The sequence below is a fragment of the Sylvia atricapilla genome, chromosome 20, assembly GCF_009819655.1.
Source record: "Sylvia atricapilla isolate bSylAtr1 chromosome 20, bSylAtr1.pri, whole genome shotgun sequence".
In the NCBI taxonomy this organism is placed as follows: Eukaryota; Metazoa; Chordata; class Aves; order Passeriformes; family Sylviidae; genus Sylvia; species Sylvia atricapilla.
In genome coordinates this window covers 7,287,058-7,313,256 of record NC_089159.1, presented here as the reverse complement: position 1 = coordinate 7,313,256, position 26,199 = coordinate 7,287,058, and the positions used below count along the sequence as shown (strand labels likewise).

Here is a 26,199-nt window from a genome sequence, read left to right as displayed (position 1 = left end):
CTCCGATCCCAATCTCCATCCCGCTCCTCCAGCCCGGATTCCCATGCCCGGTCCCCCATCCCCGACCCCGATCCTAATCCCACTCCCCCATCCCAGTGCCGCTCCTCCAGCCCTGACCCCTATCCCCATCCTCCTCCCGCTCCCCGTTGTAAAAAGAACGAGAGAACGCACGTGGACATCAAAATAGTTTTATACAGATTATTGATCTCGGTATACAGGTAAAAAACAGGCGGCGGCGGCTGAGGGCAGAGCCAGGCCCAGCCCCGCGCCGCCCCCTCCCCTCCCGCTGCCAGGAATCGGCGATTCAAGTCCCTTTGAAAATGTACATTTATTTGAAGGCACAAGTGCACGGAGCGACAGCGACAGGGACGGCGCCCGCGGGGACCGGCTCCTCTCGGCCCGGGGCACGGCTGGACGGACACACGGACGGAGCGGGGGCGCGGGGAGCCGCTCCTGCCTTCCCAAAGCGCCCAGGAACAGCCCCAGCGCTCGCCGGGCTCCAGGCACGCATCTGGAGCCAGAGCCGGGCACCTCCTTGGTCCTGCTCTGTAGGAAAGTCTCACACGTTTGCAAAACATCTCAAATCCACTCACCTTAAATATACACGCCTACTCCCACAGCTAATTCCGAAATGCACTCTGAGGGAAAGGGCCAGTTCCTAACAGGACTTATTGCTACAGGGACAAAGCGGGGCCAGCTCTGTCCATTACCTGCTGCCAGAGCAAACAAAACCCAAATACAGCTCTAAGAGCCATTTGCAAACTCGACTTTAAATAAAACCTACTGTGTGTCTCTTGTTAAAGGAGGAACAGTTCAGAGATGAGGCAGGATTAATGCTACTGTGTGTGCTGGTGTCCTGCAGCCCATTACACTGGAAAAAGGACAAAAAGGGATCAAACCCCATTCCTTACTCAGCACAATGAACTGGTAACGGGCACAGAGATGTTCATGGCTCCTGCACAAGGCAACCAGAGCAGTTTTTTCACAGCAGATGTGGGACAGGAGCAGGGGGAATGCTCAGCCTCATCTCCCTGTGCCCAGCCACACCTTGTGTTTCCTGCAACAGAATTCCCCGCAGAACAGGGAAGATGTGCACTGGTGCCTGAGGGTTCTCTCTGTCCCTGCACAGAACCAGATGAGATGATGGCCTTGGCAGCACAGCTGCAGCCACGTTGTTCTGGAAGGGCATTTCCACAGGTAGGGGTGAGGAACAGCTTCTGCCCCAGGTGACATTGCCCGAGACTTCAGTGGGGCTGTTCCCCCACAAACCAGGTCAGAGCCCTGCAGAGCAGACCCCATCCGATTTTTGGGTTCAACCCCTCCACCCACAGACACCACCTGCAGGTTTTCACCAGTGGACATCCCCAGGCCTCTGGAGGACAGAGCCCTCAGGGCAAGCTCGAGGCCTAAGGCTCCTGCACCCCAGAAATCAGGTCAGTGGGACAAGAATTAAAAAAGAAAATGAGCAGCAAGAAAATAAGTGCCTGTTCTAACTCCAGCCTTCTGCTTCTGCAGAAAGCCCAGGAACATCAGAGATACATAAAGGCTTTGGAAATCAAACGTTTCAACCACTCTTTCCTTCTGGACATCCCTTCTATTCCCCACAAATCCCACATCTTGGGGATGTGTGCTGCAGCTCCTCTTTCCAACCTCCTGCCAAGTGCTACACAACAGAATTTTGCTGCTTTTCCCTTCTCCCTCAGCACAGTTCAGCCCTTCCTGACTCCCTGCACCACAGCTGCAGCCACACACACAGGTGGAGCTCCTGCTCCACATTCCAGGGATGCTGCAGGAGCAGAGCAGAGCCAAGACAGCAGGAAATTTGCTGCCTGCCATCACCACAGCTCAGTGATTCAATGGTACTAGGTGGACAGTGGCAAATGGTGCAGGTTTTCTTCAGAATTTAGCATCGAAGTTGGGCCATGGATACTCCCATGACCTCTCCCCTGCTGCTTCAGTAATGCTCAAATATAAAGCAGTGGTCAGATTTCACTGTTTTTCCAAATAGTGGTGGATTTGAGCAAAATTGATCAGGATTTCTACAGATCAGTGAATCCATTTGCTTAGAACAACCTTCCAGCTGCTCTTTCTGGCACTGAGCTATTGGAACGTGAACATGAGACCCCAAAGCCAAGCCTATGACACAAGGAAAACACAACCAGGGTGATGGGGACAAAGTTTCTTTGCTCCCCAGAAGTGAGGAACAGCAGCATGGCAGAGCTGGCAGGCAGTGGAGCTCTGTCAGAGTTCACTGAAGCTTTCTCCAGCTCACATCAGATGTCATCACCCTCAGCCTTCAAGAGGCCAACTCACTCCCTGAAAGTAGTGACACATTAGAGATGCTCCACAACCACTGCAGGTCACAGCAGGAAAAGCTCCAAGGGAACAGCTGAGAATCAAAGACTTTTTTTTGCTTTTTTTGAGGGCTGCTCTGCAGAATGTGGAGTCATGTGAAGGATCTGGCTTCCCCCAAGCATGTAGTGGAAAATATGAAATCAAAACAGGTAGAGAAACCTTTTTTGGAGTGTTGTGATCATGACCCCATGCAGGTCTTGGGGCACTTCCCCACCATCTGCTCCCTGTGCTGAGATGCTGGGGAAATGCCAAGAGCTCTGCTGACCACCTTGTTAAAGCTGCCTTTCAAACCACATCATATAAACCTCCAGATCTTGACCCAAAAATGTAACAAACCATGTCCCTATCTCAGAAACAGCCTCCAACACCCAGCAGGTGCCTGTACACAGGAACAGAGCAGACAGAGGGAAGCTGGGAGCCACCCACACCTCAGGAGGACACATCCTGAAGCTAACATTTCAAAACTGACCCACAGGGATCGCCCCCCACCACCAGGTCTGGTCCATGGGAAACCTCCTTTCCTGCCCTGGAGGTGTCAGTGTTTGCTGGAGTACAGTGTTTCTTCTTCAGTGTCTGTTTCATCCTGGAATTCGTGGCTCAGGAGGGATTTCTTGGAGCCAGTGGACATCATGCGGATTTCGTCCTCGTAGTCGTCGTGGTGCTGCCGGAGGCGGTGGAAGCCATCCTTGTGTCTGTTGGATTTGATGGAGCACACACACCAGATGATACAGGCAGTGAGCACCAGGGCAGACATGCTGGCACCTATCAGAGAGAGGACACCAAAGTTAATGCCAGGTTGGCCCACACCAGAGGCTCCTGGGCTTGCCAGCATCTCTCCTCCCTCCTGCAGTCACAACCACTTTCCTCACTTCATTGTGACCCTGCTCCTTCCTCCTAGGCCAAGGGGGACAGGAGAGCTCCTCTCAGAACAGGACACTCCATTTTCTGTGTTTGAAATCTAGGAGACTATCACCAAGCTCCACTACAGACCTCTGGGTCTAAGCTCCCACACACCCCGCCCCAGCAGCTGCCACTTTGAGAAAATAATCTCCTCCTGCTTACCTGATGTCACAACACCTAAAAAAGCCTTGAAGAAGCAAGATCTATGCACACAAGCTCTCCCCATTCCAGGCATGTCAAAGCACATTCTGGACCCTCCAAATCCCTGCAAAACACTCTACACTTCCTCCCTCCCTCCTCCCAAGCAGAGCCAAGGGCTGTTGGATGAGTTTGCAAGGACAAGAGCTTGCTCAGAAGGGAAAGCAGGAGATGGCTTAAGCCTGCAGGCTGCTTTCCCATTTCAGTGCAGGGTCTGTGCCAGCATGAACTGGTACAGAAAACAAAAGCTTTGATAAAAAATATCACTATACCTGCCACAGTTATAACCAGCTCTCTTGGCAGTCCAAAAATCCTGTTTTCTGTGTCAAATACTATGAACACAGAGCTGGGTGCATCATCACGTACAAAAACCTGCAGAAAGACATGAGAGGTTAGATCATCTCAGAGCTTGGGGATCCAGACAAGAGAGACACTTGTCATCTGCCTGGTCCTGCCCTGGTCAAAGAAAAGTGCCATGGAAAGAAAAGGTACTCCCAAAACCAGCCTGCTGTGCCAGAAATTTGTTCTCTATCCATTCTGTCAAGGCAGAAAACAGCTCCTGATGGCACCTAATCAGCAGCTAAACACAGGCACAACCAGGCAGAGCCCAAACAAGGAAGATTTTATGTGACAGGGAACGGAGGAACATCTCCAACATGGACATTCACATACCTTGACATGTTTCTGCTGGTACCCGTTGGCTATTGCATCAATGCTGTGAAAACCTGGAGCCAGGAGCACATGGAAATGGCCACCTTCTCTAGTGTAGACCCTCAAGCCTTCATTAAGAACAATGGTAGCTTTAGAAATTGCCCTGCCACTCTTGTCTTGGACAATGCCATGCACTCCCTTATGGACCTGAAACGAAGCATTTCAAACACTGATGTTCAGATCCAAGCTTTTGTAACTAAAATGAGACTTATTTTCCCTCTAAAATGCAGCCCACTCTCCACCCCTGACCCTCACAATAAATAACAGTGCAAGACAACACAACACAGATGTTTAAGTCTTGTGTCAACAAGTACCCTGGTCACTTGCTGCCTGTGCTCAATCCATTCCTCATACAGCCTAAATCATGAACATCTGTAATTACAAAGCCACAAAGACTCTCCATGCTGTTCTCTTCCTCTCCCCCTCCCCACCACTTCACTCCCTGCCAGAATTTCCTCCCACAGACAGTAGCTCACCTCCACAAGCATGCTAAGGAGAGATTTCCTGTGGTCTGCCCACAGGCCAGGAAGCTGTCCAGCACTGGGGAAGTAGCAGCAGCCGGTATAAACAGTGATCTCAGGACAAAGACCAAATGTCAGGCTGAAATCCTGCAAAAAACAAAACCACAGTTACCAGGAAAGATGTATTTAAAAAAGCTTTGCAAAATGCAGCTGGAGGAGGGGGAAGCTTTGCCCAGACACCAGGACAAATATGCTTTTTGTTGCTTGTTTAGCAGGGATGAAAAGCCCTGTGCCATGCAGCAGTACCTTCATACTTCCCAGGTGACTGTGCCATTCTGAGCCACGCATCACTCCACCAGGAATATTCTCATCTGTGAGAGCAAAACCACAGCTGTCAGCCAGAGCTGGCCCAGCAGTCTGTCACAAGCTGACAGGGGGTTAAAGGATTCAACCAAACATACCTGACTTATTTGGACAGCCTGGCTGGCCCAAATGCATCACTGGGTGGTTGTTTGCATACAGAGATGCCAAATGCTTTAGGGTTTCTTTGTTCTCCACTGCAACAGGAAAAGGGAGACTTTGAGCATGAAACTCCTGTTCCCTGCAGAATGGGGCAGATTTCCATTTTAACCCCACAATCCTGTACTAAACAGAGACACATATTGTTTCAGGAGCATTCGTATTTCCTCTAACAGTAAGGGGCAGAATCAAAAGCAGACTTTATACTGGTTCTGGCAGAGGAAAGGTTGAAATACTGCTGCAGGCATAGAAATTGTAAATGTTCTGATCCCTAGCTGAACCCTGTGAGGTTTTATAGATTTACTTACAGACTGTCAACTCCACACAAAAAGGCTGAACACAAAGGAGGCTACAGAACACCACAAGCACAAAAAGCCTTTACAGCATGTGGTCATATGAACCTCTGCAGAGACAGCCTGAGGGGAACCAGGCAGGTGGGCACACCTGACTGTGTTGGCTTGTCATAGGGGTAAGTGACAAGCAGAGATCCTCCATCCAGAGCAACAGAGAGGCTGAAATCCTGCTTCAGTATCAAGTTCTCCATGATGGCTTTGGTCTCAGGCTCTCCTGCTGCTGAGTACCGGGTGTAATTGCCTGTAAATTAGAACAAATAGATAAGGGAACTAAGAACGGTTTCTTCTGCTTTCTGAGAGGCCAGAAGTACATACTTTATGTCTGAAATTAGGTCTGCTGAAGGTATGAAAAGGCCTCTGTTAGATCTCAGCAGATGCACCTGACTGATCAAGTAAAGCCCCCAGTCCATAATACCCACGGGGAGGATTCATCTGCAAAACTAAACAAATTGTACAGCATCACAGTTTCCCCAAGCTATTTCCTTTTGTGTTGCAGAAGGTATTTCACGTGTGTTTGCTCACAACAATGTCACAGAATTGACATTTTCTTAAGGAAGGAGTTAGGATGATCCCAGCCAAACTTGAGCAGAGAACATTTTCTCCTCAGGAAGGGTGGGCTGATACAGTGCTCTGGATACAGTTACATGGAAACCAGAAGAGCATGAAAAAAGGAGACTCTTTCTGGGGAGCATGAACAGAGGGCATTTTTTCAGAAATGAAAGAAATCCATTAAGAGTAAAAAATAATCAGGTATTATCTGACCTCTCCTATTCCTAAATAACTCTGCTTTGTCTCTTACACATAAGAGACTTCTAATTGCTGTCTGTAAAGAGGATCCGAACTCTGGAAGCTTCCCAGCAGCTGTGCTGCCTGGAGCACTGCCTTCTTTACAGGCAGACCCTGTAACCCAGTAACTCCACCCAACCATGGGGCAGCTGTTTTACTTGTGAAATCTGTGTCCAGATCTCTGCCATGAGCGTTGGTCTGGCCTGTCTTGGAGGTGCAGCCTCTCTCCTGCGCGATCTCGCGTCCATCTGGGTTCAGGGAAGGCACAATCACAATCCGTGTCCGGTCAATCAGCTGAGCAAAAGGAGACACAGCACAAAGTGCAATTAGTAGGGTTCATCTCCCTGGATCTTAACCTAGGAGCTGCAGTCTGAGGTTCTTTTCCTGTGGATCACACACAACCCCATTACACATGGAATCACCCCAAGACTCAAGTCAGTTTTGGCAGAAGGAGTCTCCCACAGGGAACACTGTCAGCTCAGGCTACAGCTGGAAGGCTCCAAAGAGGTCTTGGGATTTGCCTCTCACCTTTGTAACAGCAGCATTCTTCTTGTAGTTCATGCAAAGAAATTCTGCCAGTGTCAGCAGCAGCTCTGTCCCAACAGGAGCATTTCCATGAATCCCAGCAACAAAGCGGATCTTGGGCTCCTCAGGCTCAGACTCATTGGGCTTGTTGGAGATTTCAAGGGACCAGATCTGGCGGAACTCCACACTCTGACCCAAACTGCCAAGAGATGGGAAATGGGAGCGTCAGCACAGTAAGAGAGCTGCAACTCCAGCCTGACCTCATGGAGAAATCCCACTGTGGAAACAAATTGCTGCCAGCCTCCAGCGGGAGGCTGCAGAGGCAAGAGAAACACAACCAGATCAGGGAGGTAGTTTTGCAGTAGCACTGAACAGAGTTCACTCTGAACATCAGTTTGAACACCAGTGTCTGGGTAAGGGTGTACCCAGGTTCGGATGCACAGAATATCCAATGTCTCCATAAAGCCTATGAGATCATGATAAAAGTGGAGTTGCTGGATCCTCTGTGCTGCCAGTGGCAGCTTTTGTTTTGTTTCTTTTTTCCCTTCAGAGCAGGATACATCTGGACACCACTTATAAAGCAGGACAAAAGAGGCCTGTTTCCAGTAATGCAGGAACTGTTGCTACAGCCATGCCGTTAAGTTGGCAAAGTGAGTGCAGGGAAAGCAGGGAACAGGCTCAGGGCTGATGCAACTGCAGGGACAATAGAGGCTACAGATCAGCAAAGCAGCCTTGGCACCAGCAGGGACAGCATATGAGCACATTGTGCCTGGTTACAACAAGCAAATGAGGCCCTGGGACAAAGGGATTTGTGCTTTCTAAAGCTGACAGAGGGTAAGAGCTACAGATCACAAAGGAAAGCAGAGAATGGCAGCAGCTGGTCTTCTGCAGGAGGGCACAGACCTTGGCCCAGAGCAAGCTCACACAAAAGTGTCTAGCACTACTGAAATAAAATCTGGAGGCAGACAACGAAAAAAAGGCCATCTGAAATTTGTAAGTCAAATATGGTCATTTTTGCTGGGGACTCTTCATCAGAGTGGATGTCAGAAAGGATTTAAAGAACAGACAAAATAGTAAGGAGCAGAGAGATTTACAGAAGTCTGGGATATCAGTGCTGGGAATATTGCCAGTCCCAAGCATCCCTGGGGAACTAAGTCAGGAAAAAGCACATGGATGCACCTATGAGCCCCTGCAGACATTGCTCTGCTACCATGTCCTTACACATGGGGCTCTCTCCATCTCAGAGAGCACAGGGAAGGGATGGATGAGCTCCCCATCTCTGCACAGTGTACATGACTAACAACTTCACAACATCCCTAGCCCAGGCTGCTGCTTTCTTTTCACCTGGTGAGATTTGTGATGTGTGGGTAGTTGAGGTAGAGGCCTCGCAGGAACTCGGAGAGGTCCTTGTAGGGCCGGTATCTGTACGGAGCCACATCCCTGGAGGAGGTGAGCAGGAGCCGCTCCAGACCATTCTCGGCAGAGAGATCTTTGATCAGGGTCTCAAACTCCTTCTCGTTGGGGTTGCTGGTGTCTGGGGTGTTCAAGACTAGCACCTTCCCCTCTTCCACTTTGCTGTCTGTCCGTGAAAGAGTGAAGTTGACCTGCACCCCACCTTTGCTGTCAACTTCCACCAGCTTAGTGAGTGGATCATACCTGCCCAGGGAAAAGAAGGTATAAGAAAACATCAAGCATTTGAAACCTTGGACAACAATCCAGCCCTGTTCCTGACTTCACACCCCCATGGGACTGCTACTGCTCCCCTACCAACAGTGAGAGGGATAGAAATGATGAGCAAGAACAGCTCAAAGGGATGTGGGTTTGGCAGGACAGGGAACAGCTCAGGGCTGAACATGGCATTGAGCTGCTTTTGGCTCAGGTGTTGCAGGGTCACATGGCAGACTGGCAAGACAATAAGTCAGGCTGCTTTAACACAGAATATTGACAGCATAAATCAAGTCACTTCTGTGGGCAGCTGCCAGGAAAAGAATTTTCCCTAAAGACACCAAGTTATCCACTCCTAACAAGGAAAACTGGGATTGTACACCAGTGCCGGTGAGCAGTCTGACACCACAGTAGTCTCACACTGCTATCTCTGCACAGGCCAGAGAGCAGGAGAAACACCCATGCCTACGTGTGCTGTAGGCAGGCAGAGGTGATGGAATATTCCTAAATGGAAAGTCAGTCCTGCGGCTGTTTTCTCCTCGTGCTGGGGCTTGCTCACCCTCGGGCAGACGCTGTGATCCTGTACATCCCTGGGACCAGGAGGCGCCAGAAGTCCCCATCCTTGTAGGTGGTCACCGGGTGGTTGATGTCAGCCACGCTGATGGTGGCGTTGAGGATGCCCCTGTTGTCCACAGCATCCAGCACAAAGCCCCAGACACCCTGGTGAACCTGCACAGAGGAGCTCTGCTGAGTGCCAGCCCTCGCTCTACCTCCCACCCCTCGCATTTTCAGCATTCCCAGAGGAGCAAGATGTTCCAAAAGGGTTCAGGTTGGAGTGGCCAGCAGCTGGTGTGGACAAAGATCACCTGATGAGTACAATGAGCAATTGTTTAGCTCAGGGTGTCAGCACAGCACTCTCTGCTCCACACCTTTGTTTGCACACTCCAGGTGAGCAGCACCAGCCCCACTCAGATAGGAACAGAACATAAGGGACATTCCAGCCTCAAGAAATCCAAGGTAGTGGTACATAAAAACCCCCACCTGCATCCTCTGGATGCTATTTCCATACAGATTTTTGGTTGAAAAGTTGAGACAGGTTCTGATGGGGGAGATTTCCACAGAGGAGGTGCCCAGCATGGCCAGGAAGTTGGCCAGATCACCCTGTCCATTCTGGCTTGTCTAAAGCAAACCCCAGAGGGAACTGACCTTGCCTGAGGTGAAAGCACCTCACCTGTTTCATGAACTGCAGCAGTGAGCGTCGGTTCTGTGCCCAGTACTTTGGCAGCTCCTCTGCTTTTGGGTATTTCACACAGCCCAACTCAATGGTCACTTCAAAGCAGTTTGTATGTAAGTAATTCCAGTCTTGCATCCCACCTACAACAAAAATGTAAGGAGTTTTTACTTCTGAAGTACCACAGCTCAAAAAAAAAAAAAAATCAGATAGTAAAGAAAGATGAAGTTGAAACCTGAAAAGAAAAGGCTTTTACACAGGGCAGAATTCAAGCTTCAAAGGGATGCCAAAAGAGCAGACAAATAACCCTCCTCCTTATAAATACCTTTCATGCTAATAAAGTGCTGTAAAATTTTATGAAACTGTTTTGCTAATAGCCAGAGAAACTACACTATAAATTCCTTCCCCCAGGAATAGCTTTATCTGGGTACATTATTTAAGAGGTTATAAAGGAAACCTGAGTCCCATTAATCTGAGCTGACCAGTGCAGAATTCCTGACTGATCAGACTGAATTATTTAAGCTGCACATGCATTAACATGAAGACAAACAGTGCAGGAGATTTAAGGTATGCCTTACCTGGAACATTGTACCAGTGAGCCCCATTAGTGATGCCATGTGGGAAGTACTCAGTGGGGTACATATCCTTACAAGGGCTTCCCTGGTACATCTTTGCATTTTCCTATAAAACAAGATGCAACATGTGAAGATGAGCCTGCACTCCACAGCCACGGGCACTCCTGTTGTACCCTTAGTCACACATTCAGGGTTACCAAACACAGACGTGTGTCTATCACTGCAGCACTGACTGCATCCACACCCAACCTCAGCATAGATATCCTTGCTCTCCTCCCAGCCCATGAGCAGCATTTTTCACCACCCTTAAAAGTGCCTGGACAGAGGATGGAATGGGAGCCTGCTGTAGGACCCTCCCTCCCTCGCTGCCAGCAGACAGAGCATGGAATGGGAGCCTCCTGTAGGACCCTCCTGCTGTGCCTGCAACACCAGGGGCTCACTCACAGTGCCTGCACCCAGCTGCTCAGGAGGTTCCCTGGAAGCTGAAGAGGAGTTTCCCAGGAGTCACCCTAGCAGGATGTGCCCATTTTCCTGTTAGAGCTTTACCTTGGAGTAGGCAAGTGCCAGCTTCTGGAACACAGCATCATCTGGGGATTTACTGTATATGGCTATTCCTTGTTCATCGTCATCAAAGGGGTAATTAACCACCAGGGAACCTGCAGGCAAAGCAAGCTTTGGCTCAGACTTGTGTGCTTTCCCAGTGATCCCTCAGCATAACAATGGAAATTTTTTCTCCAGCAAGTGCCAAGCCTTCTATTTCTCAAGACTTGGCATTAAACAAAGCATCAGGCCCAGTGGATAGAAGAGACAGAAGCACAGGAAGAGATATCACCACACCTAGCTGGGAAGGAGAACCAAAGCCACAACAACATCAAAGCTATGGCTCTTACATGAAGGAGGGCTGAACACAACCACATAATAATTGCTTTCACAGAGAAGTGGAAGCAAGGGGAAGAATTTCCTAGAACGTGCATGGTGCTTTCCACCCAAATGATGCAGTTTTTCAGCTTTCTGGAGTTTATAGCTGAAAGTTTCCCCAAGGAAGTTGTACTAATAACACCATGAAACCCCAGACACCACTGCAGCTGGAGACCTGCCAGCCCACTCACACCCACACATGACACTTCTGCACTACAAACCAAACGTGCTGGCAAGAAAGCATCCACCTGCGAGTTACCACAGCTACAAGCCAGCAGACAAACTGTCTAGGGAGTAAGCTATAATACACAGAGATTTAATTTAGAACACTCCAAAAGGATAATTAAATTACTGCAAATTTCATAGTTCCGCCATGCGATTCAAGGCAGGGAACCCTCAGGACTGCATTCACTCTATAAATGCTATGAAACCTTTAACAGCCACAGCTCTGCATCCCATTCCCAGACCATCTGCTGAGCAATTGCTGGCAAGAGAGTCCATCCCCATCTCTCAGATGCTCCCTTCAGAGAAGTGGCTGGGATCTCCCGAGCAGCTGCCTCAACTCCCTACAAACACATTTGGGGACACACGGTTTTCACCCTCTGTTTCCAGTTTCAGCTCCATCTTGCGGGACCAGACCTCCCCAGTGCACACCTAGAACACTGTGGAGACATCCCTGCTAACTCCCATCCCACAAAGCCCAGCACAGAGGAAGGAGCTTGGTTTGGATGTGGTACCTCCGTGCAGGTTTGCTGAGAGCACAAAGGGGTAAGACTGAAGCCAGGCCATGACAGCACGAGTTTCTGGCTGTGGAGGGTCTGTCACGTGGACAAACTGATCTGGAAAGTTCCTGTTCAGGTCGTAGTTGTTGCTGTTGTTTCTGCCAACGGTACCTCCTTTGTCTCCTGAAAATAAAACACACGTTCAAGCTCATGCCCTGTGAAAAGGTTTCAACCTCTTATTACAGAGTTTACAAGTAGCAGTTGGTGAAGAGAGCAGAGAGCACAGCAGTGCTGGCCCCTTGCACCCAGAAAAGGGCATCCAGGCCCTCCTCAGCAAGTGGAGCACTGCTCTGTGCAGCAGTGCCTGGGGGCCCTTTCAGTGGGTGTTTGCTCAGGCTCTCAGGGCAGTCAGACAAGCAGGAAGGCACTGAACCATGAACAATCTCTGCAGCCGGATGTCACGACCACAGAAACCTCAGAGCTCACCTTCTCAAACCAGCCAGACAAGTTCTTTGTTAAACCCAAGCAGAGCTCTGCTTCCAGAAGGTGATTCTGGACAGTCTCTGCTCTGCCAATCTGCAAGAGCCACGTAGTTCTAAGACTTCCTTGAATGATGTTTTTGCCAGTTTCAACCTCATGATAAAAGTCTATGTTATCCTTGGACAAGTGCTCTGCAGACAGCCTGGCTCCCACTCCACATTTACTAAGAGAATGGACCAAGGCACAGCAAGCAAGAGCTGTGTCAAAGAAATAACTGCCTTTTTTTAATAAAAGCCCTGGATTAGCCACAAACCATCAGGGGACCCAAATGGGGGCAGCTCATAGCACTGCTGAAATATAAGAGCTCTCCCCAACAGCTTCCAGCATCCATCAATCAGGGTCCACCCACTCATTCCACAGCATACACCAAGTCCCTTCACAGCCTCTCTGTGTGGAGAGCACTCCTGTTCCAGCAAGGCTTCCAGATTTCCCAGGGATTCCATGAACCCAAAGGCTTGTTCTAAGAGCAAGGAATCCCACAGATTTTGGCACAGACAGCAATACCTTCCTGGGACCTCTCATAGCCATCAGGGTTCATGGATGGCATGATGTGGATCCGTGTACTCTGGACCAAGTCAGTCACTTCAGGATCTGTGCCAAAGTTCTTGCAGAGGTACTCGATGAGGTTCAGGAGAAGCTCTCGCCCCACAACTTCATTCCCGTGCATGTTACCGATGTACTTGAACTCTGGCTCGCCTGCAGACACATGGTTACACCACAGAAACAATTATAACCACTATGTTACAGCCTGGAGACACCTCACCACCCTGAGGATTCCTCTTTCAGGCTTTGCTGAAGGGCATTTACCTAAAACTCACACTTCTGCACCCAAAACCCCAACAAGAACAATGTCTCAAGGAAGCCTCTTGGTCCTTCTTCCCTAGAGCTCCATGACCAGCACAGATGTCCCAGCAATGCTCTAACACAGTGCCACCCACTGCACTTTCTATAAAGGATACTACAAGGCGCAGCTCAGTCTCTCTTGAGAGGTGCCAGCTCTACACTCCTTTTTGCTCTGCCTCTCCCAGTGTAAAAGGCCTGCCACATGCATTAGTGCCCTGCTCAGAATGATCTCCCATATCACCTGGCTCGTGGACACCGGGGTTGTCGGAGATCTCCATGACGTAGAGCTCGCGCAGCTCCACGGACTTGCCCACGGAGTAGAGGCGGGTGATGTTGGGATACTCGTTGGCGTAGCGCCGCAGGAAGATCTCCATGTCCGAGAAGTGGTGGTGGCGGAAGTCCACGGGCTGGATGGGTTGATGGGCAGAGGTTGGATTTGGGGCCTCAGCCTGCACGGGGGTGGGGGTGATGGCAGTGACAGGGACAGGCGCTGCCGTGAGCTGTGTGACATTAGGAGCTGGTGGCATCACAGTTGGCTGCAAGGAGAAGTTCACTTCTGTTGCATCTCCCTCCTTCACCTCGATGTTCTCTTTGGTCACGGGTGTGTAACTGTGGAAAAAACAACTGCCTTCAGCAAGAAGGCTCTGCAGAGCAGAAGCCAAAACTCCCTGCAGACCCTCCATCAATCCAGCCTACTCCCCCCAGCCCAATGCACTGGGACGTTAATGACTGAGAGATTCCCAGAGACCAAGCTGATGGGATTCATCCCACTGCTACCAAACCCAGCTCTACTGCTGTCCTTGCTAGAGTTCACAGGCTCAGCAGGGAAGAAGTCCCAGGCATATCACAGAACTAGCCATAGGGCAAGTTACACATTCACACCCAGGCTTAGGACAACACAAACTCCTCCTGGGGTGACCCTACTCTACTTCCTCCCTTTGCACAAAAGTAAGATGCAATTTGATACAAGCAGTCAAACAGAAGCTGACAGAAATACTGTGCACTCAACAGCATCCTGCTGCAGGAGTAAACACAGCTGCAGCTCTGGGCTGGAGCCATTTACTGCTGCAGCTTCCAGCCAAGCCCCTTAAATACACAAGGTGTTTTGAGGGGGGGAAATCAAGAGAAGGAACAGGAGCAGTCGGCAGTGTGGGCACAGGCTGGCACAGAGACATTACCCCGTCACAAAAGCAGTCACGTTGTAGGTCCCAGGCACCAGCAGCCGGTGGTAATCACCGAATTTCCCTGCTGTGATGTTATGAGCGATACCGGCAACAGCAATGGTGGCGTTGTCCAGGCCAGCTCCTGTGACTGCATCCCTCACAAAGCCCTTCACACCAATGTGGACCTGAGGAAAACAAAGCAAGGGCCTGGATGAAGGCGGGCAACATCAGGGGAACTGTGCCCTAAGGCAGCAATAAGCCCTCACCCTTCCCCAAAAGCAGCAGAGCAGGGCAGCTGTCAGACAAAGGCATCCAAGGGCTCAGGACTCAGTGCTCAGCCAGACAGCAAGAACAGGAATCCCAGCATGGACTGGGAAGGCAGCAGGATCTCAGAATTGACCCTCCCTAACAAACACTCTATTTCATCAACATGGGCAAACTGCAATATGAGCATAGCAGGGTTACAGGCCAAGTTCAGCTGCCTCTGATCCCAGCCTAAACTGCCACCAACTCAACTCATACCAGCATTTGGAGACAGCCTGGCACAGGGCTCTGCAAGCCAGGGTCTCAGCAGTGTTGATGCTTGTGAATATCACTGGAGATTCATGGGACTGAGACCAGCCATGAACTGCATGACTTAGGGAGAGCTGCAGCAATCAGTCCCTCTAACACTGCACTGCACGTGGGAGCTGTGGCAGAACCACAGAGAAACACAGCAGCTTTGTAGCCACCGACTTCCAAACATCAGCTGCAGCATCTGCGTCACCTCACGCAGCAAACAAAGTCACAAGGGCACCTGAACACGGTGCTCCCAGCCCACCATGGAGGCACAGGTTTCAAAGCTGCCACCCCCACACCCAGCCCAGCCCTCACTACCTTCTCAATGAAAGCCAGGAGAGATTCCCGGTTGTTCTCCCACTCCTTTGGAAGCTCAGAAGTCGGTGGGTATTTGCAGCAGGACAGCTCCAATGTGATCTCAAAGCAGTTGGCCCACACGTAGTTGTAATCCTGCATCCCACCTGAAAAAAGGAGGCAGAGATGTCCCAAGAGCAATGCACACACATCCCAGCCAAAGGATGTTATTTCTCCTTGTCCTTCAGCCCCACACAGCATCTCCTCAGGATGCTGTCCCAGCTCCACAGTGAGCAGCCCAAGGAGAAAAGTCAGGTCACATTATCGTGACAGCCTATGCTGTAAGTGGAACACTGGGCCATTCAAATCAGCCACAGCCAGCTCAAAGTGACAGTCCTCTTGTCTCACTGCTCCATCAGCTGAACTCATCAGCACAGCTCTTGGGGATTCATACAGGTTCATTTTACATCTCCAGACATGACAAACCCAGTGTGCCAAGGCAGGCACACCAGACTCTGAACATTCCAGCTGCCAAGTCCTTCCCTGAGCATTCTAAGCTACCTCAAGATTTGAGAGGTCTGCCTGCAAGAGAGGTTACTTCACTCAAAATGAGTTTGAGGCCTTTGACAGAAAAGAACACCAGACTATCATCTTGGGAGCTGGCAGCTCAAATCTGCACACTGGAATCCGTTTCAAGGACAACTGTTCTCTCCTCTTAGCAAAACTCTAGACAGGATGAGAACAATGCTTCCCCTTCTCTACTTCCTCAGCTGCTCTTTCCTTACCCAAACATCTGCATCTGAGAAAGGTCCACCTGTCTGAGAAACTTGGTTTTGGCCAAGTCACTAGCCTCTTCCTACCCTTCCTCTGTAAGGCAGCAGTTTCAAATTAATGTAAGGATGCTGCAGACAGTTAGCTTAGTGCTAAACCAGCCAAACCTTGGTGAGAACCCGGAAACAGGAGAGCACAGAGCTGTTTCCCAGCATTAAGCTCATCTTGCTGTTCTTGCCCTTCAGAGAAACCACAGGCACTGCTATGAATCAAAAAGGTCACCTTGTCCTGACCCCATTTGCTGAAGTTTACATCAAACCCTCAGCAAGCAAAGCTGTTCCTCAAACAGGACTGAATTGTACCAGCAGGACTTGAGGGCTGCAGGTATCAACACTTGTGATTTGGAGCCCAGACTTGAGCATGCTGCTGAAGACTGCAAATGTTCACCCATGTAAAGATTTCTGGGAGCTTTCAAGAGTAAAAAGGACATTCCAAAACCACCACGCATCTGTGAAACAAGCTTCAGAATCACCCTGCTAAACCCCACCACATGACAGTAGCCAGATGACCACATGGGATTGCTCCCACCACCCAATCAGGCAGTTGTGTCAGTAAAGAAGACACACCACTCTGTTTTTTGCATGCTGACAAAGTCTTCTGGCTTACACCAACTTATTTAATCATAACACTGGCAGACTGGTGTGTCACAGCCTTGGCCACCACTTCCTAAACAGCTCCATCCCCACCTGTACAGCAGCACCTGCAACCAGAGCCCAGAGACTTCCACACCACCAGAATGACTCCCACCAGGGTCACCTGGACACAGGGGCCCAGAGTCTCTTCTGGATGAGCTGAGGGAATTTAGCTGACTTTCAGAGAACAGCAAGGCATTTTCTCTACGGGAGGCAGATGTCAAGTCCAGGAGAAGGAAAGCAGAGAGCTGTGGCAGATATTGTGGCACCAGTCTGCAGAGCACCAGCAGAAAGGTCTGTCAAAAACACAGATTTTGTGCACCCATCCTTTGCTTGGCCCACTGAAGTGCTGCATTAGTGCTGTGCCAATAGACCTCATTTACTTTGAGCAGTTTCCCAATCATTCACAAGCCCCTTGAAGGGAGGGACCCTCACAGCCAATTAACCAGCCAGAATGGATCAATATCCTGATAAAAATGCACTGCCTGGCATTGGCAAGGGCTGTGTTAATGCCTGGTCAGGAACAGGGGGAAAACAGCAGCACTTGAGCAAGCAGAGGAGGCTTCTACCAGAGGCGGTGGCCCAAAAGGTCAGGGTTCACTGCTCTGAATTCAACAGCCCCACTGCAGCTGGGTAGAGCAGGGATGGTCTGAGAGCATAAAGTTAGATTTAGAACAGGCCCCTGGGAAGATGTGTGGGATGGTACAACAACAGACGTCCCAGTTCCTCTCAGTTCTCCTGGGAATGTGCTGCTAAGGGAACATGGAGCTTCCATTGCAATTAAATCAAATGTCACTTGCAGTCAGGAGGAGAGCACTGCAGCTCGTGCACGGGCTGACATCAAAACAGGAAAGAGACTCTTCTGTCCAGCACAGAGGGCCACAACGTGCTGGAGGACTTTCTAACTCTCCAACTCAGTTCAAGGGGTTAGAGAAACAAGGGCTGTGAGTCTGATCCACCCTCAGCTTCATTCAGCTCCTGTTACCAGGCTCAGAACTGCCATGCACAGCAGGCTGCTCTCTTGCCAGTAAACACCACGCCGAGCAAAACGGTCTGCCAGCCCATAACCATCTGCTCCTAGCAGGATGTTAATGCATTTGAAAACATCCAAAATGTAAACCAGAGCCATTATGAAACATATTTAGTGCTTCATCTGCCATTCAAGCAAATTTAGGACAGATGCTCACCCATAATAGAGCAGCAACGGACTAAATTAGAGCTTGCTACATCTATTCTGGTAAAACTGTCTCTTGGAGAAAGTAGTCCACTGCATTCTTGAAAATTTGGATTGTATCCACTGCACATATTTGGCCTTCACATGGCTCTGTTGCAGAGCAGGACAGTTATTTTTGCAGCATGTGGAATTACGTATTTTCCCACATACCATCTGCACAGCCTCCCCTGACTATGCGGAGCCCTCAGCCTGCCATTAGCAGGGCACTACATTCATGGAGCAGAGCAGAAAATACACACCCAAGGTAGAAAACTGCCAGACTACAGTGCTTCTACTCTGTTTGGGTAATATCTGGGATAACCTGTTGGATTTACTTCAGCATTTTAATCATGGGGAGTCTTTTAGCTCACACCGTGAAAAGTTTCAGCCTCTCTATGAAGCACCATTCCTCTTTAATCAGTGAGCAGCTCAGTGTCACAGCAAGTCAGCCCCTGGCTGGCAGCAGGCCACAGAAACGCTCAGAACAAACCTCTCTCCTGCTCTGCCCCACACCCTGAGCATCAGGACTGTGCTTCAGGCAGGGATCCCAGGCCTCCTGCAGCACCAACACTGACAGGGGGGCCTCTGCTCCCTGCCAAGCTCAAACCAGGAGAATGCAGCTCTCTAGAGTCAAGCCTGAGGATCCAGATACCATAAATACTCCACGTGCCAGGAGAAGCCTGCCAGGCCAGCCAAGAAGGACTCTATTTTCAAACTGCACTATGCAGAAAACTAATTCCAGCTCTCACTGGAACAGACATCAGCAGATAAGGAAACTGCAGCTAAGTTAAAGCAGAAAAACAGTCCTGTCTGCTCTGCAGAGAGAGCAGATGGCACCAAGCAAGCTGGAGACAATTCAATATGTGGCACAAGTTGCTGACTCTGCTCAGAACCGATTATCTCATAGCATGAGACTGAGTGAGCACCAGCAGCAGCACCAAGCAGACAGAGGAATGTTCTGGTCCATTAGCCTGCAATCATTAAAACTCAGAGGAGGTGAGGTTTGGGCCTCCAACTGCATCAGCTGCATGACCCAGAGCAGCCGAGCCCAGCAGCCTTTTCTCAAAGAGAAGGGCAGAGTCCTCCCAAGAGCTCCACCTCTTGGGCACAGCACTGCCCAGCAGTTCACGCCAGACGTGAAAAGAGGCCTTGAAACATTCAAACCACCAAGCCAATACTTCTCTCAAGAAGAATAAGAACTGCAGCAAGACTTCTATGAAAATACAAGCACAGAAGTGCAGCAAACTGTGCATATCCCCAGAAAGACATGGCTGAGAGCTTCTACAAGAGCTCACTCTGTGCAAGTGCCTTCTGCCATGCCCAGGAAACAGAGGCCACCACAGTGATGCCACTGTTCTCAGCACTTATTTTAACTGCACTGAGCTGGATGCCACTAAAAGCTGATTGGAAGCTCAGTGTGACTGGTAACCACAACCAAAAATTCACACTAAGCACACAGGTAACCAAAATCCACTTCTTACCTGAGAAGTGCCTCTCAGTAGACACCAGAAATATCTCAAACACTTGGACATCAGAGAGTCAAACTAGCAAGAAAATATCTTTTAGGAAGGGACTGCACACAAAAACAAACCTTCCAAGGCCGCCCACAAAATATGCTCATGCTGAATTTAGTTTCTGATCTGCATCTCTTAAGAACACAAAAGCAAAGCACATCCTGCCCGCAGAAAACATGAGTGGTTTCTCAACTGCTCTCCATACCCCAGCCCAACTCTGAATGTATTCCCTTGATCTGTACCAGCCACTTGATAGTTAAAACCCTCAAAGGTTAAAAAGAAAGAGCATGCACACCAGAGACAGCCTCTAAAAAGCATCTCAGCCACCAATGTGCTTATCTACAGCAGCTGGAATGCAGGAGCCAAATTCAGCTGTCTGGCAGAGATCCATCTTCCTCTGTGCACACTTGACCTTAGCAATTACTCTCATGGTTTGTAGTTGCCACCTCGATCTGACACATGTAACAGGCTGTTTGCAAACTCAAATGGGATTTAATGGAGTCTGGCACCAGCAGAAAATTAAACTGCTAACTCCGGGACAATGAATCCCGTGGCAGTTTGCTCTCCACCATGTTTGATTTCACATGATAAAATGTGGCAGGAAAATTTCCACCTGTTGAAACACTATGTTCTCATTTCTTTGTTTTTCCTGGCTTTAGTTCACCTGGAGGCCGCAGGAGTCTCTCCTGGCACAGCCTGATCTGGAGGCCTTGAGCACGTTCCCCACAGCGCTCACAGAACCATGAGCTCTGGTGATCTACCTCTAGAGCTCAGCTCAGGGACTGGGATTTCCCCAGCCTCATTTCACCACACATTTCAACTCTGCAGTCCCTGGGAAAGGCCTCCTGATCCAAGCATGAGCCTCAGCAGTTCTTGGCACAGAGCTGAGCAACTCAGATGACTCAAAACAGCCTCTCTGATGGTTTTGCTGCTGCTGTCACACCACTTACAACTGACTCTGCCTGCTCTTCCTTCACTACTAAAAATAACCACTAAAACCTACAATCCCAAAGGGGTGAATTGACACAACATCGAATTACATGCATGGTACTGGTCAGTTCACCCATGCTCTCCCTGGGTTACATGTTATATGAATTCCTTGGCTCTGGGGAAGTGCTGCTGTCACCCTCAGCAATATTCCCCTCTCAGAGTCCATGTCAGTGCATCCTCCCTGCAATCTCTGCCCATGAGTCGCCTACAGCCATCAGCACTGAGCCCGAAACTGTGGCTTGCCACACAGAAAGGGTTTATTTCTGCAGAGAGTGGGTGCTGAAGGCTATTACACAGATGTAAACCACAGTGATGGCAGCACAGAGAAATCTGGTCTGCAGTTCACACCTTTTACTTCCTGTGAAAGGAAAATGATGCCATTTCCTTGTCCTGCTTTCAGAGCAAAGGCAGCCTGCAAGGCTCACACTCTGGTGCCACAGCCACCAACCAGCTGCCTCACAGCCCAGCAGGAGGATGAAAAACTCATCCCCTTAGTGAAAAATGCTGCACTTTGGAGTCAGGGAAACACAGGCTCAAAGCTCTGGAATAACTCCTCCTTCAGAGCACACCCACCCCACTCCATGACAAGGACAGAAGACCTCAGAGCTGCAGTTAAGGAACTTCCCAACTGAGCTGTTTGCCGGTAACAACAGCCACCACAAGGCAGCACAGATCATCCAGGATATCCTGTTCCCTCACAAGCCAAGTCACCACATTACACAAACTTTCCTCCTGCTGGACTTCTCACAGCAGCAGAATGAACCTTGAGCCAGCAAACACCAGGGCTGGTGTGCTCAGAAGGGCTCTTACCTGGGGAAGGAGACAGCTGGTAGAGAAAGAGATCAAACCACATCTTGTTTGAACACGACATCTTATTTGCCCAGTGAAATCCTGAGGGATGATTCAGCCACTGCTAAAAATCAAGCCTTCCTCTTCCAGCTCACAGATGATGTGTTCAGACCCTATAATGGATTCCTCTCCAGCCTTCCCAAGCAAGCTGGATGCAGGATTAACACAGGACTCTGCTGCAAAGCCCATGTGCCAGACAGACACTGCCTTACCAGAAATCATTAAGCTGTAAGCTCTGCAGGATAAACAACACTGGCGGTCACTGCTTGCTCAGCACTTAAGCCATCATCCCTCAGCCACAGCAGAAGGGGGAAAAAAGCAGAGCAGCAAACCAACATAACTTCTTGAGATCATTTCTGCAACTTTTTTGTTGTGTTCTCACCACAGAAGTTCCTGCCCTGCCTGGCGAGGCCGTGGCTGCACAACATCCACCAAGACCCACAGCAACGAGGCAAACTTGGGAGCTCTCTGAGAGTTTCCAGGAGAGCTCCTCCTCATATAAATTGTTATTTAAATTTACAACCAGACCAACACACACAGAGCAACCAGCTGCATGGCTGAGCCTGGCTAGTAACCTCCACCTGCACACCAGGGTGGTGCCACCAGGAGGTAATTTGCTCCTATTCAGCTCACTTCCATGAGCAGCTGCCTAATGGAGGGATCAAGAGCTCTCCAAGAGGCTCCTGCAGGGCAAAATTCAGATGCCACCTTGATCTCCCACACTGGTGTATAAGAACAGGTCATGCAGGCTGTCACCTCCACACAGCTCAATGAATACAGCAGTCCATGGAAAAGCTGCAAACCCCACTTTCAGCAAGAACTCCTTGGTTAGCTCAGAACACGTATCTAAATTTTACATAGTTCTACAGCAGGCTATTCTATAATCACACAATTACAAGTTCAGAGGTTAAAAGACCTCACAGAACATTGGCATTGATTTAATACCTTTAACAATCATTTCCTCTTTCCTGTCTCAAAATTTAGCAACTGTCAGGAGACGTACAAGAGCTCATTTGGCAAATGAAGCCTCCCACGTGCAGGACAACTCTGCACCACCTAAGAGGGTCAGGAAGAACTCTTCAATTTGCTGTGATCTCTTCCCTACAAACACCTCCCAAGCTGTTACTTGTCAGCTGGTGTTCTCATGATGCCACCTCTATTCATTTTAAGCTGTCAAAACACATTCAAAGCTAAAAATATCACTTAACCCCCAGTCCTTTCCTCTGTGATAATCACTACTGGCCTGGATGTGAGCTCTCAGGTGAGCACAGCTTACCTTCCACATCATACCACTGGGCACCATTTGTGATGCCATCTGGGAAGGTCTCTCCCTCCTCTCCAGGGCAGTTGGGTTTGCCAGTCCTCATGATGGGGTGATGTGAAGCGTAAGCTTTTGCCAAATATTTGAAGACTTCATCATCAGCTGATTTACTGTAGACTCCTGTGGGCCTGTGTGTGGGAGAGTCATCGTAGGGGTAGCTTGCCACCACAGAGCCACCGTGGAGATTGCCAGAGAGCAGGAACCTGGCGTTGGGAAGGAAAGGGAGAAAAAGTCAGCCTGGAAATGTTTCAACAGGAAGTTGGCTACAGCCACCCAACCAGTTATTCTGCTGCTTTCCCACCCAAACCACACTCTCCAGAGCTCCCAAACTCTGTTTGGGATTAATGAGGCAAAATGCACCTACTGGAAGTGGAATCAGTTCTGGGAATGGAACAGGGTTTTTTTCTGCAGCCTAAGACCAAGACCTCAAACGCAGTGACAGACAAAGCAATGTACATAACTCTTGTCAAGCTCTGAGTACAGCTGGTATGTGCAACAGAATTAACTCACAAATAAAATCTCAATGTGAGAAACAGCTGTTAAAATCCCAGGTCAGAAAATATAGCAGGGCATGCCCCATATGCCCTTTCAGTTTGATCACAGGCAGCACAAGCATTTTAATGAATCCCAAAGGTAATCTTTCTGTTCTCTTCCTACCAAACACAGCACTGAGGGGAAAAAGAACCCTCCTGTGCATTTGCTCAATGAGATTTGGTTTCCAAGCAGAGGCAATGTGACCAATACCTCTACCTTGCTTAAAATAGTGCACACAAATTGCATTACACCCTCTATCTCCCTTTTTAATCAAACAGTTCTGTTTACCCATTCATTTTTCTATCAGCAGTTATGTTAGTCTAACAATTACACCAGTATTAACTGGTGCTGCCAGGCAGAGGGACACACAAAACACCACATTCTTCCTGTTTCACCCTAGCTGATAGCAAACCCCACCTCACATACTAAGAGAAAAAATAAAAAAAGCTTAAGGTGCTTTCAAAAATATATAAAGAATGCACATGAGTTTCCCTAGTAACTAATTTTGAGCTGAACCAACTCTGGAGGGATTTTAGTGCAAAGTGCTGCACCAGAACTGACCTAAATGATTCTTAGGACAAGCAGGTTACTGGTGAAGTTCTTGAAATTCCTCTGCAGCATGAACCCCATGGGCACTGCCATCCACCAAGTTTTAATAAAGATCATTTGTTCATTCAAATCTTGTTTCCTAAACATAAGCAAACATTGTATGATGCTGAACGTTTTGTGTGTTGGTTGGAGTCATCCAACAGCCCCAGAGTACACTGTCACCCCCTCTCTATCTCCTTCTGTCCCTATTTTGGGAAGAAGGCCACAGCATTGCTGCTTTCTCTGCAGTTTCCCACGCTTGGTTGCATTGACCTTTGTAGTCTGGACCTCACTGAGTTCTCTGAGGAACACGTGGCAAATGAAGAATCCGTGCCCAGATTAGCCACTGCTCTTTCTGGGGTTGCCCCAGACCCCCACACCAGAGCTGGGCTTTAAAGGCACCATCTCCCCTCCTGGGCTGCCCCACTCCAGACACAGCAGCTTCCTCTTAGGATGAGGAGAGCCAAATGGGTCAGCATGGATGCTCCAGGCTCAGCCCCACGTGCTTCAACTCAACACCAGAGGAAGGTGGCTGTAGAAACAGGGCCTGGCTTTGGAAATGCTGCTGCACAGAGAATTCTTGATAAATCCAGGGAATTTTCCATGGAACACAAAGATGAGGGGAACAAGCCCTGTCCAACACAACTTTCTTAACGTGGTCGTACACAGACACTTAACCACAGACACTGAACCAGACACCAAATATTTCCAGTACCGCACAGCTTGTGGAGTAAGCATTATTGGCCCTAAGAGCAAGACCCACTGACAAGCTCGCAGCGGAGCAGGTGAGAAGTTTCCAGCCACAAACTGGGGGAGATGGGAGACATGCAGATGGCCACGGAGGCCAGAACATCTGGGTGCGTACAGGGCACAGGCTGTGCCCCGCGGGGCTGGTGTAGCTCCCTGGCAGCTGTACAAAAACTGGGGCCACCAAATGCTCTCCCCAGCGCAGGATGGTCCCGGCAGCGATGAAGGACCGACGCAGGGAGGCAGGCTGGGGACAAACAGGTGTGGAAATTCTCCTTCCCCCTAGGCCTGGCTGGGAAGCACCGGGAAGGGCTGGAAGCTGGCTGACATCCTCGGAGAGTCCATCCGAGTGTTTCCCACTGCCCGGAGCGGCGCGGCGGACAGAAGGGACCGGGCAGCACTCACCTGTTGCGGCGCATCCAGTCGATGAGCGCCTGCACCTCGGGCACGGGCTCCAGGTTGGGCTCGGCGTCCCCGAACTGGTCGGGGAAGCTGCGGTTGAGGTCGCGGCCGCGGCTGTTCTCCCGCCCGCCCTCGGCGCGGCCGCCGCCGCAGTCGCCTTCCTGGGCGCGCTCGAAGCCGTCGGGGTTGAGGCTGGGCAGCAGGTACAGGTCGGTGGTGTTGAGCAGGCGGACGATGCGCTCGTCGCCGCCGGCCCAGCCCAGCAGCAGCTCCCAGGCCAGGCGCAGCAGCAGCGGCCGCGCCAGCGGCTCGTCTCCGTGCATGTTCCCCACCAGCTTCACCTGCGGCCGCCCGGGCAGGGCCGCGCCGCCGGGCGGCTCGTCGGGGCGCTCGGGGCCCAGCCCGGCCGTGAGGCGCAGCACCCACAGCGGCCGCTTCTCCACCGACTGCCCGATGCTGAAGAGCCGCACCAGGCCCGGGGGAGCCGCGGCCGCCAGCGCCCGCAGCGCCTCGCCCAGCTCGGCCGAGTGCAGGTACCGCAGCGCCTCGCCGGGCGCCGCCGCCGCCGCCTCCGCTTTCTTGATGTGGGGGGCGCGGGCCGGGTTCTGCAGCGAAGGCAGCGGCAGCAGCAGCACACAGAGGAGCGGCAGCAGCCGCGGCATCACCCGAAGCCCCCGCGCCTCGCTCGCCATGGCCCCGCGCACGCCCCGCTCCGGCCGCGCCGCTCCGGGTCCCGGCCGGGTGGGGGGCGGTGGCGTTGCCCCGGGGGGCGGGACCTGCACCGCATTCGCCAATCAGCGGCGGCCTTGTAGGAGGAGCCGCGAGGGTGAGGCGGTGAGTGACCAATGAGAGGCGACGGAGCCGTTACGTCACGGGTGGGGGTTACCGTGCGGCGCGGCGCCCCCTGCGGGCCCCGGCGCGGGTTCAGCGGGAGCGGAGCGGAGTCACTGGGGCTCCCCGGGCAGGGGATTCCGTCCTCTCCCCTGACAGCGCGGCCTTTGGCTCTCCGCGTTCGCTGTTTGCCCTCACGAACGCCCCTGTATGAGCTGTTCCACGGCGCTCACCGCTGCGGGAAAGGCGAATAACTCAACACGGAGTTGTTGCGCAGAGGGAGACAAACAGCAGCACAGGGCAATGCCCCGGTGCCTTGGAGGGGTCACGACACGGCCCACCTCTCCAGCGGATAAAGCCGGAACACAAAACAGGACTTGGAGAGGAAGGACAGGGTGGCTTTTGCCTGGGCACGGTGACAAGCTGTGGG

At 50.7% G+C, this 26,199-nt stretch overlaps 1 protein-coding gene across 1 annotated transcript; it reads right to left on the bottom strand.

Moving 5' to 3' along the window:
* Positions 1–172: 172 nt before the first annotated feature.
* CPD (carboxypeptidase D) lies at positions 173–25,654 on the bottom strand. The gene is made up of 21 exons (XM_066333426.1): positions 24,942–25,654; positions 22,623–22,870; positions 15,342–15,484; positions 14,481–14,650; positions 13,544–13,911; positions 12,964–13,155; positions 11,935–12,102; positions 10,826–10,935; positions 10,283–10,385; positions 9,705–9,847; positions 9,033–9,202; positions 8,153–8,464; positions 6,812–7,007; positions 6,442–6,577; positions 5,589–5,738; positions 5,087–5,182; positions 4,932–4,996; positions 4,641–4,772; positions 4,126–4,311; positions 3,726–3,825; positions 173–3,117 (listed from the first exon to the last, which is right to left on the bottom strand). The coding sequence occupies exons 1-21, from the start codon at positions 25,628–25,630 to the stop codon at positions 2,891–2,893; spliced, it is 4,104 nt and encodes a 1,367-aa protein (XP_066189523.1). The 5' UTR covers positions 25,631–25,654; the 3' UTR covers positions 173–2,890.
* Between the last annotated feature and the right edge of the window lie 545 nt (positions 25,655–26,199).